Genomic DNA, 12,411 nt, shown 5'->3' with positions numbered 1-12,411 from the left:
GAATAGTTTGACTAATTAGGAAAAGATTGTGTAGGAATTTTTCTACCAAATTGTCCCATGTGGTAAAGGAATCTGGTTCTAATGAGTCTAGCCAATCAGCTGCATTATTTGCCAATCTGGTTTGCAAAACTCATGCTCTACCAAAGGCTACATGATCTCTTTTCATGTATCGTGATCTGCTACTTCAATGCTCACTCCATTGAAGGCATCGCCATGATTTCATTTTCATAACTCAGATCATTTTTTTCATTCCAGAAACAATGGGCTATGGCTTGAACATGAAGAAAGGCTCTTAATCCATTTACACAGACATCTAACTCAAACTTATAACTACGAACGTTTGTTACTCATACACAAACATCTCATCTTATGGGATAAGAGTGTTTACCTCAATCAAGCACAAATGAGAACATAATACACACACATGGAAGCAAGAAGGAACTCATTAGAAAAATGTAGCAAGTCATTCTTCATCCATGCCCACAATCACATGGATGGTACCTCTAACTATCTGCTTACTCTTAGGATCACTACGTGAGCCTTGACCCTGTTGAGAACCACTTTGATTCACGAACTCTATGAGCTCGCCATTCCACATTGCGTCATGTGACTTTGATTCACGAACTCTATGAACTCTATGAACTCTATGAACTCTATGAGCCTTCCCTCGAACATATCCTTCGGGACTTTGAAGTCACGTGACAAGTTCACTTCTACGATTTCAGGAGCCAATTGATTGTTGAAGCAGAACAACTAGTCCATGTCCTAAAACTCAGGGTGCAATGCCCTTACATCCCTCCGTAACTCAACCACCTCATTTTTCCACTCTTTCACCTACATGCCTAGGACCTTGTCCTGTGTATTCACGTTGTCTTGAAAGTCAGAGTTATCAAAATGCACCTTTCTTCTCAACTCCTCGATCTACTTTCAGCAGCTCTTGCTGAAGAGCTTGTTGTTGTAGGAACCGCGCCTCCTGAGCGGTCATTTGCTCCCTTATGAACCTCATTTGATCCTAGAGAGCAAAGAACTACTACGGGGTGCCTCTTGGTTAGGAGAAAGTGACAACCCCTGGCCGGTGGAAATATTCAGGTCTAGAGGGTTAGAAACTCCCTGATGAATTGCATTGTCGAAGTTTTTTGGTCTATCGGTGAACCATCCGACAAACAAATCTCCTTCATTGTGCTGATCGCCAGAGCCTAAGGCTCCAACCTGTTGTGATGAAAGGTTGAAGGGAAAATTCTCATTTGGGTGAGCCATTTCTATTCTCCTACCGAAGAAAAGAAAACTTAACTTGTTGAAATCTGATGATCGGAAGTCTGTCCATGCTCATCGCACCAATTGTGGAGTGATTTTTGTCTCGATCATATTAAGAGGAGCATTTAGGTATTTATACTATCATAGCTCACGGCCTGACCCTACTATTTTTTCTTGACCCCACTGTGCCTATGACTGACATTCTAAGCGGGCTCTAGGCCTGCTAGACACGTGTCTCACTCCGGTTGCCTGCAGTGCACGCGGTCCTCTCTGTACTTGGGATTAACATTCTGAGTGGGTTACAAGTCCATTAGACACGTGTTTCACTCTGGGTTGCCTGCAGAGCACGTGATCCCCCTTCTGTGAACACCTTGGGTATATGCGGACAAAGACCGCGACCCTTACCTGGTTTGTGCAAGCTGGATCCGTGAACACACCTTGCGAGTTAGATCTGCGAACTCCTCTCGATGTTATCTCGTAGTTCGCCTTGCACTCAATCATCCAGTGGGACCTACCCGGGTACGAGTAGGTGACTCGGGTCCTATCTAGGATTTGAGTTGGTGATCACTGATATATAACAGTGTTCATGTTATATATTATAAAAAATAATACACTTATTTTTAAAAAAGTGTCATAATTTTTTCCACAACTTATTTATAAAATACAAATTTATAAAGTTATGATAAAAAATTATTTTTTATAAAAAAAGTGATACAAATTCATTCAATGTTTTATAAAATATTTTTTATAAAGATTATATATTATAATTTTTTTTATTATTTTAACTTAATTTACGTATTATAAAAATGGTATAACTTAACATAAGTTTTTTTTCCAAATTAAGTTTATATAAGTTTTTATAATTAAAGGTACAAATTGTTTGCACCATGATCCCAAATACAAAATGTTTTCTTACATAATATCGGGGTATGATATCATTTGAGAGAACGAAACCGGACACAGACACTAAAGATAACTCACGAACTCTTTAATTTTGTATATTCAAAGCTTCGAAAGGAGATTAATAGGATATTTGTTGTTCTAAAAAAGATTTCTCATACTAATATCATCTTAGTATTGTATATAAAAAAAAGCTAGATTCTACTAGCATCTTGCATACTCCATAACTTCATTTGTAGGTTGAATTAGGATAATTCATACTTTGAAGAGTGCACGGAAAAAAGATATTTTGATAATCTTAATGGTATATATCCATATTCAAATGATGAATAACTTAGGTAGACGCCAACGAATGATGATAAGGGGTATATCTTAAACTTTAAAAAGGGAATAACCTAAAAATATAAAACGCTAGAACATTTAGATAAAATTACATATGATATTTATTTTTCTTGTTATTTTTATTAACAATCATATTATCGACTACTTTATTAGGCTAACATGTTACATACAATGATTTGGTTTTAATTTTTATTGCTCGTTTAGAAATTTTTTATCGTACTGATATTTTTTTAATAATAAATTATGTAACTATGTTTGTAATTAAAATTTATATTACTAAATATGATATAAAAAATAAAATTCTTTATAATTACAAAAGAATATGCAACTAACGTTAAAACAAATAAGTAAAAAAGTATTCAAACTTGCAAGGTCTGATAAAAAAATTCAAATTCTTTATTTTTTGAACAATACCCGCTTACTTCATAAGGTCTGATAAAAACATTATAACCTTCTAAGTTTAATTTATAAAATAATTTTAAATAAAACAACAATTTTACTCTTTTATAAATTAATTAGTATCCTATTTATTTTTGTTATTTTTCAGTTTTAATATTCAATAATTTCTAATTGCAAATAATAAAATTATAAAAATATTTTAATCATATTATTAATTAAATTACAAATGCGAGTAGCGGCCATAAAGGGATCGCGTCGTAAATCATTTTAAATTATGGGGTAATTTACCAATAAAAGCCGTTTTTTTCAAAATTTACCGAAATGGGACATTTTTCGCGAAATCGCGTCCACGTTAGCGCGATGTCAGGGTACGTGTCAGGACATCGCGTCCACGTCAGTGCGATTTGCTTACATGGACGCAAATCGTGCCTACGAGGACGCGATTTGCTGACGTGGATGAACATTTTATGTTTTTAAGCTTGGAAAACTTTGAAAGGCCATAACTTTTCGCTCGGTTGTCCGATTGAGACGATTATTTTTTGATTTCGAATAAATTTTCGAGATCTACGCGCTGGCAGACGGCCGAAGGTGGTTTACGACAGCTTTCGTCAAAAAAGATCATTTTTTGCCTCTAAATTTTGATTTTTTCGGTTTAAAGTTGAATTTTGAAACATTCAAATCATTATTTTCCTTATTTATTTGAAGTAAACACCGGATCTTTTTTTACAGAATTGTCTTGTATCATCCTGTTATAGGTATAAGTCAGCTCATTCCACTTTTGAGAAGTTCCCTAAAATTTTCCATTTTATTCAATTTAGTCCCTAAAACCTAAATAGTCATATTTTCAAATCTAAGCTTCGTTTTTAAATTCAAATTCAAATTCATCCTTCCATAACATTCAAATATTCTTAAATACAAAAATTTCATGCTAATTTTGAAATAATTACACTTTAGTCCATATACTCGTAACTAACAAATTATACTTTACAAATTAGTCCCTATTCATCTCTAAGCAGTTTGTCAACGCGTAGATCTCAAAAATTTATTCGAAATAAAAAAAATCGTATCAATCGGACAACCGAGCCAAAAGTTATGGCCTTTCAAAGTTTTTCAAGCTAAAAAACATAAACTGTTCATGCCACGTCAGCAAATCGCGTCCTCTAGGGCGCGATTTCCATCCAAGTCAACAAGTTGTGCTGACGTGGACGCAATTTCCTGGCGCGTACCCTGACATCGCGCTGACGTGGACGCGATTTCGCGGAAAATGGACCATTTTGGTAAATAATTAAATAGTTGGCCTATTTCGGTAAATTTTGAAAAAAAAGACTTTTATTGGCAAATTACCCTAAATTATGTTCCTTTTTCTTCGGGAGAATTTATTTATTTATCTATTAAAATTTAAGAAATGGAACTTAATTCCACAAGCAACGGCCAACCATTTTCTTATATCACTTGACTTTTCCACATTTTTTCTGCCAACTTCACAGCCTCTCTCTCTCTCTCATATCTCTCTGTTTATTTTTTTGGGTTTTCCTTTTGTCGTCTTCTTCTCACCTGTTGTTCTTCCATTTTTTAATCAAGTCCCCCCCCCTCTCATAACCTCTCCCTCTAACAAGCCAAAGGCCCCAAGCAGATTCTATTTGTTCTAACATGGAGAAAAGCCATGAACTTGAACTGACCCAGATGAGGAAATCAGTAGAGAAACTTGGGTTTTCAACAGAGGTAAATTATCAAAATACCCTTTGTGACTGAAATCCTGTATATTTATACTTCAATTCAGTGTTTTTTACCCCTTTTTTCGTTACAGAAATACGGGGATCCGACACTCATGAGATTCTTGATTGCAAGATCAATGGACACAGATAAAGCTTCAAAGATGTTTGTCCAGTGGCTGAAATGGAGGTCTTCTTTAGTTCCTAATGGGTTCGTTGTAGAATCTGAAGTGCCTGACCAATTAGAAGCCAGAAAGATTTTTTTGCAAGGTTTGTCAAAGACAGGATATCCAGTGATGATTGTCCAAGCTTGCAAGCATTATCCTCCCAAGGACCATCTCCAGTTCAAGAGTAATTAGTTAGCCCAGCCTCACTACTTTCACTCTTCTTTCTCATGATTGATTAATTAGCATATTCTATTTTTTGTTTTCTTATAATTTATGCATGTTGATAAGCCTTGCCTGAAATTTGATTCTTTTCCGATTGTTGAAATGATAACTTTTGGTCATGAGACTCATGGTAGAAAGGTTTCATCATTATGGTGGGACATAATGGGAAAGCTACATAAATCTGCGATGCTATACTTTTTAGATCTTGTTTAATATTTTAGGTAGCTCATAAATGTCGGAGTTTAATCTGTGGCCCCTCAAAGTTGTTTTTTTTTTTCAATAAGAGCAATAGATAGGGTAATCCGTTAATCGAACCCAGGACTTGATGTGGTTTGCCATTATGGGCTTAGTTTATTTTATAGGTAAAGTAGATAAATGGTTGGTGGTTTTATTTCGGTCATTAAATTTTTAATTTTTTTTATTTTAGTCATTAAGTTATTTAAAATTATTTTTTTAAACGTTAATATCAGTTTGAAATTTGATTTTGGTGAAATGTTGTGATGAATTTTTTTATTGATATTATAATAAATTTAGTTTTTTAATTTTATATATTCTATTAATTTGATTTTAAATATAAAAAATTAACAAATTTAGCTCTTAATGTTTATAAAATTTGTTATTTTTGTTCAAACTCTAAAAAGTCAATAAATTTAGCCCTCAACATTTATAAAATGACAAATTTTAGTTTTTAAATTTCTGTATTTTTTTAAAAGTTTTGACCCTTTCTTTCATTTTCTTCACAAGAACAACCAAGGTAAAAAATCTGGATAGTAACATTGATTAACTAAAAGTAAAGCTCACCGCAGAATATTTGAAAGAAATTTTGGATGAGGTTCCGATAAATGAGGTAGCAAGTAATCTAATGCCTAATAATTCAAGTCAATTCAATTGGAAGTTTAGCAATACACCACCAAAGGGGAGCAAGGTTTCAACTTGAAATAACCATGGATGCAAAGTCTGCAGCAAAATCTGAGATTTCGGGTGAATGGACCCTGCAACAACTGAAACTATTGAAAAACAAGATGTTTGTATCAATAACTTGGTAAGCTGGCATAGGAGGGGTTCAGTTAGAGAAGAAGACTGCATTACCAAAATAAAACAAATAAGCAGAGTTGTATGATTTTGTTGTATGTGGTTTGTAGCTGGCGATCATCAAGTTATTGTTTGAATTAAAATTTAATGAATTTTAAAAATCAAAATTTGTTATTTTGTAAATGTTGAGGACTAAATTTATTGAATTTTTAAAAATTAGAACTAAAATGACAAATTATGTAACATTGAGGGTTAAATTTGTTGAATTTATATATTTAGGATCAAATTGATAGAATATGTAAATATTAGATGGCGACAAAAAAAATAAAATTTAGTGACCAAGATCATGGGCAATACTTTAGTGATAATTTCTGTTGTTTACCCTATTTTATATTTGCTCGTGAACTTCATCAATTACTATTAAAGTAGGAGATACTACAAGTATATTCAAGATTTATTTATTTTACATGTTTTTGTTTTTGCTGCAAGCAAGTTTCTTTTCATATTGCAAAATTTACTCTTATATGTTTTCTCTATCTCTTGATGCAGAGTTCGTGGTTTATCTGCTAGACAAAACCATAGCAAGGTAGTATTCTGAGTTCTGACAGTAAAAAGAAAAAAAAAAAACCAAAGGAGCTTCTTTCTTTTTTTTTTTTGAGATACAAGCTCCAAAGACATACATTCATATATTTTTTTACTCATTGAGTTGTACCAATCTCAGTGCCGTCAAAGGAAGAGAAATAGGAAATGAAAAGTTGATTGGCGTTCTTGATTTTCAGAATATTACATACAGAAATGTTGATGCACGTGGATTAATAACTGGATTTCAGTTCTTACAGGTGATGTATGTTCTCCTAAATATGTTGAAAAGAACATTGTTTCATGTGTCGTATATAAGAGAAACAGAACAAGGATAGTGCATCGTAAATAAATAATAATAAGAGAGCTTGTTAAGTTTTCTCAAAGTACTTTGATGTCTCTTGTAATTTTATGGCGATTTCTATAGCTGTTTGAAGAGTTCTGCCCTTCACCCGTCTTCCCTCGATGAAAATGAAGGGAAAAGGTGAGCATATTACATAACCTAAAGAAATGCACTACTGACGAGAGTGTAGGCTGTGGAGTTGACTCCATAGCTTTAAGGTATTTTACTGTGTAAGTGTCGGATAGGGTTTTTGCCCCATATGGGTATATTTATTATTTTCAAATTTTTTCTCATAATATGCCTTAGAAGGTCATACAGCCGCCCATGTATAAAATTATTTTTAGATAGGGATGTCAGATACAAGTGATTCAAGAAAAATGAAAAATCCGAGATTTAACTATTATCATTTTTTTTGTTTCATTTTATTGATCTTTAACTAATTATGAAATTTGGGGTCAATCTTTCAAGGGATAGGGAGTTATGCTTTCTTCATCCGAAATATCATTCAATTTTTGACCTTGTTACAAATTCAAGTTCATATCCCTTAGATTTATGTCATACTGTTCTATTTGAACTAAAGGCTTCTGGAACCTGAGCTATGTTTAAGTTTAGCGTAGAACCTGGGTTGGTCAGATTTCCTGCCTAATGACTTCAACATCACCTTAGGGCCTCATTTAATATTTCAACCGTATACTGGTCTAGCCTTTTTCATTATTATTGCCTAACAAAAGAAATAACTAACCGAGTAACAAAAGATCACCAAGTGCAAGTACAGATGTTGAAATATTAATGGTTGGCTAGTGCATATGTTCTCCATTTCTATGGAGGAGAAAGTCACATTTGAATTACTGAGCTGTTCTTGATATCAGTTACTGTACAAACAAGCTATATGTTTCATGTAGGCTACATATACCAGGGATATATTCATAAAAAATAAGTGAAAGTTCATGACATTCTTTTTTTCCTGGTAACTTGAATTCTCATTAACTCTGTTGCGTGTAAGAATCTTTGACATTTTTTATGGAATAAATCTCTAGTAAGCTGAATGTAATGAAATACTTGAAACATTTCCTTCCGTCTTATATTAAGGGTATCATGGAAGCTTTCATATTAAATACTTAAAGCAAATGCAATTAAATGTGGTAAAAGTACAATGAAGGCTCTTATATTAAGAGTTGAATTGCATTTTATCTCATTATTAGTCCTTGTACTTTAGATTAAAGAGCAAAATGGTTCTTCTGTTAAAAAATCTATCTATTTTTATTGTAAAAAAATTAATTCATGTCCGTCAGAATGAGATACATTTGGCATTACAAGTGTAACTGTCTAGTAAATTGATGAAAATTTTAACAAAAATAACCAATTTGCTCTTTGATCAATTTTAAGGGATTAATTTACTTATTTTTTGAATAGAAAGCAAAATATAATCTAACTTCTAATACAAAGGCCTCTATAATACTTTTACCCACTAAAAGTTTGGTTCTGTTTTAGATTATGTTGCTAAAATTTTGTTTGAGTAATGGATATGGGCATTTCTCAGATACAAGGATGTAATTTTTTCATATATCTGGAAAGTTCTTTTAGGACTATATCCTTTCATGCTGGACATAATTGTTGGATTGGAGTAATTCGAGAAAAGTGAAGAGTTGGATTAAAATAAGTCTTAGGAACAAGTGGAAACAGTTGATAAACTGAATCTTTTCAAATGACACGCTAATGCATGCCATGTCTAGATATTTGTCGTGTTAGACATGACTGTTGGATTGGAGTACTTCGAGAAAAAGTGAAGAGTCGAATTAACATAGATCTTAGAAAAAAGTAGAAACAGTTAGTAAGCAAAATCTTTCTAAATGACACGCTAATGCATCATATCTATCTTCTGTTTTACTTCGTGTACAATCTGATTATGATTTACAAGGCCGTGTTTTAGAATTTATTTGTAGCATTCTTTAAAACCATGAATTGGGCTATTTTGTCTCCCGATTCATCCAATTCACCCAGCTTGTCCTGTTGTCTTTCTAACCCGCTTCTTCATTTTCTAAAAATTGTCCCAAAGGGATTAAGCTATTAAATGTACCATATTTAATATAGGAATTAGCTAATAAGTTAAGAAATTATGCTCAGTCTCCTAAATCGTGGCCATTGTAAACTGAATTTATCCCTAGATTCTCTTCTGGAAACTTATTACATTTTTCTTCTATGTTTCATTATCCCCAATCTTCACTTAAATGCAGGCATATTTCCCAGAGCGCTTGGCAAAGTGCTACATTGTGCATATGCCGAGGTTTTTTGTTAGTGTTTGGAGGATGGTTTCTCGGTTCATTGAGAAATCTACACTTGAAAAGGTATTTGTTATTGTTTTATTTTTTTTCCTTTCAGATTCTTAGCAGATATAGGTAATGAACTTACTGTCCCAAATGTATTGTTTTTGCTTAATGGTGGTGAATATATGTTTCCTAAATGGAGGTTACTGCATCTTTGTACCTTAAAAATAGTTACTGGATCAAGAGTTTTGCTAATGATTATCTTTAGAGATCCCGGAGTTCAAATCAGTTGGTTCATGTAGTCATTCTTGAGTTCCAGCATCTGGAACTTTTTTTCCTCTACTTTCCCTGCTTCCTTTGTACATAAACGTAGAGTGCTCCTTTTAAGGGTAGTTAATAGTAAACACATTTTGTTAATTAGAATAGTCTGATAACTTTATTCATCCGTTCCATTACATCGAGCGAATATATTAATAGAGTATCCGTACGACACAATTAGCAGAATTCTTAGATTATATTTATGTGATATATCTGTCTTTGCTTATTTTGCAACACCATGAATACAGATTGTAATTGTGACCAATGACGATGAGAAGAAAATCTTTATAGAGGAGATAGGTGAAGAAGCTTTGCCAGTGGAGTACGGCGGCAAAGCAATCCTGAGAGCTATCCAAGATGTACAGGTTCCCACATTGGAAGGTTGATCCCGATTCCACCCCAAAATTTACAGGCCATCAAGTGTTTGCTTTAACTCAACTCATTCAAGTATTTCAACGTGATAGACATTTGATAACACTGTGGCGGCCCCTGAAGGTGTTAAACCTTCAAACGATCAATGTTGCTGCCAATAATCCATCCCTGAGCCGAATATATTATATGTATTGATGATGATAGTTGCCAACACGATGTTGCCTTTCAATAATGTATCTCCACCATCATCATCATCTTTAATTGCTATAATTTGAAAACATAACCTTCGAAGGATTATCACGTCACTAGATTAAATTATCTACTTTATCCCCTATTATTATGTATGTGTGTGTGTGCGCGCGCCCGTGCGTGTGTTTCAACCTGCCAAAAGGTTGATGTTTTCTTGTTCTATTTTAATTTTCTAGAGAAGTAGAGCTCATGGCTTAAAAAACTAGTTAATGGTTATGTTAAAATTTTAATTTAAAAAGTGCTAACAAATATAAAGTTGAATTAAATTATAATAATTTATATTATTTTTTTTATAAAATCTATACTATTATTTAAGCTCTTAATTGAGTGTATCAACTCGGTTAGGGACATTATAAAAATATCTTTTCGTATCTAAAGTAAGTTATATTATTCTAAATTATTTTAGTCTTTTTTTTAAATTAATAAATAATTCGCTTATAATGGAATTTGAACTCATAGTATTTAAACTGCTAAAATTTTAATTTTACTATTAAATCAAAGCTTTGATTGAATATGTTTTATGTATTTTAATCTTATTATTTAAACTCCTAATTAAGTTGGTGTCATTAGTTAGCCAAGTACCAACTCGGTAGGAAAATTGCCAACAACCTCTTATCCTAGGGGCAAGAGCATTAAGTTGTGAGGCGTATGTAACACCCCTTACTCGTGATCGACCCCGGAAGAGGATACGAGGCATTACCAGTCTTAAACACAAGTAACCATACAAAACCAAGCCATAAAATTTTCTTTTTGTTTAAAACTATCTATACACATGCATATCGTCCCTTATAAGGGCCTACGGAGCCCTAAACATACATTGGAAGTGGTTCAGGACTAAACCGGAAACTTTGGAACACTGAGAAAATTTTCATGTTTTGGAAGGTCACACGCCCGTGTGCTAGGTCGTGTCCTCTACACGGCTGAGACACACGGCTGTGTCTCTACCTGGGTGGCTGAGAAATTGATTATTTTTCCCAACCATTTGTTACCCTCATTTGCACCTACTTAAAGATAACTTCAAAGGTACATTTCATGGCATAAATAAGCTACCAATACATCAATAATTCAACTTTAGATTTGTCATTTAAAACCAACATACTTAGTCACACTTAGTCACATTCAATATGCATCATCAACAACTCTTATACGAGCATAATTATATCTAATTAACATACTATACCATTGAGCAAAACTTAGCCATTGGACATCAAGACTTCTAGAACATACAACCATTAGGAATTTAGCTCATACCCACAACTCATCATGTATCATGCAAACACAACTCACATCACAAGACATTGGATCAAAGTTCATGTATAATTTTTATATTTATTCCTTGTAGATATTGATAATGTTCCTGATTGAGTGGGTGTCACAAGTTACGTCAACTTAAGATTGACGACAACACAATTATAAATAATTATAATGCATTTAATATTCTTAATCTAATGTATTTATGTGTTTAAATTTCGTTTCTGAAAATTTAATCTAGTTTTCATTTTAGTATCCTACTTATTGTATGTGTTATTATTAATTTGTTTCAAACCATTCATTTCATTAATTATTGTATGCTATTTTTAAATAATCCTATATGCTAAATAAATAATTTTCATATGTATACATGTGTAATAAAATTTATAATATATATAATTGAATTATATATTGCACTTTTTTCATGTTTTTTAAATTACATATAAGATATCGATATAGCATAACCAACCATATTGGTTAAACTAAAAATTTATTTGCGAATTCTATTATAATACTTGACTTTTTATTGAGTGTTACTATATTATTGTAAAAAAAAATTATTGAATTTGGTGCTACTTAATTTAGTAACACCAATTTAATGAGTTGTTGAAAAGTATGGGCATCACATATATAATAATAGTAATTACATGTTATTATTTACTATCATACAAGATTAGTTTAAATTAAAAGTGATCTAATTTGGTTAAGGTTTATTGGGATTTAGTTATTAAATAAAGTATGAGACAAATATGTGTAGATACTCTAGTAACTAATTTCTAATTTATGATGGACTGATTAAAAATTAGGGTTAACGTGTAAAAGTGATATATTTTGTGTTATGGTCCCCAAATTACATATACGTAACTTTTCTAATATCTATGTTTAGAAAAGAGAGCCACCTTCTTTAAACTACTTGTGTACTAATTTGTAAGATGAAAACCATAAAATCCAAATATTTCAAGAGATCGATATATTCAGGTACACTTCCGCATCTAGTTTTGTTCTTG

General features: G+C 32.5%; 1 protein-coding gene across 1 annotated transcript; it reads left to right on the top strand.

The window, feature by feature from the left end:
• The first annotated feature begins 4,302 nt into the window (after nucleotides 1-4,302).
• Nucleotides 4,303-10,222, top strand: LOC107945490 (CRAL-TRIO domain-containing protein YKL091C). The gene is made up of 6 exons (XM_016879517.2): nucleotides 4,303-4,617; nucleotides 4,703-4,958; nucleotides 6,578-6,614; nucleotides 6,750-6,867; nucleotides 9,185-9,295; nucleotides 9,781-10,222. Exons 1-6 carry the CDS (start codon nucleotides 4,546-4,548, stop codon nucleotides 9,916-9,918), a joined length of 732 nt encoding a protein of 243 aa, XP_016735006.1. The 5' UTR covers nucleotides 4,303-4,545; the 3' UTR covers nucleotides 9,919-10,222.
• The last annotated feature ends 2,189 nt before the right edge of the window (nucleotides 10,223-12,411 follow it).

Source organism: Gossypium hirsutum, chromosome D02, assembly GCF_007990345.1.
Source record: "Gossypium hirsutum isolate 1008001.06 chromosome D02, Gossypium_hirsutum_v2.1, whole genome shotgun sequence".
In the NCBI taxonomy this organism is placed as follows: Eukaryota; Viridiplantae; Streptophyta; class Magnoliopsida; order Malvales; family Malvaceae; genus Gossypium; species Gossypium hirsutum.
The sequence above is the reverse complement of the archived record's forward strand: the minus strand, read 5'-3'. Positions and strand labels throughout refer to the sequence as shown.

What these genes read in the sequence shown, in the direction of transcription:
- LOC107945490 (XM_016879517.2), top strand. Translation starts at nt 4,546, where the DNA reads ATGGAGAAAAGCCATGAACTTGAACTGACCCAGATGAGGAAATCAGTA. An exon ending in CTGGATTTCAGTTCTTACAG is followed by an intron (nt 6,868 to 9,184) that starts GTGATGTATGTT and finishes ACTTAAATGCAG; the next exon opens with GCATATTTCCCAGAGCGCTT. An exon ending in AGAAATCTACACTTGAAAAG is followed by an intron (nt 9,296 to 9,780) that starts GTATTTGTTATT and finishes CCATGAATACAG; the next exon opens with ATTGTAATTGTGACCAATGA.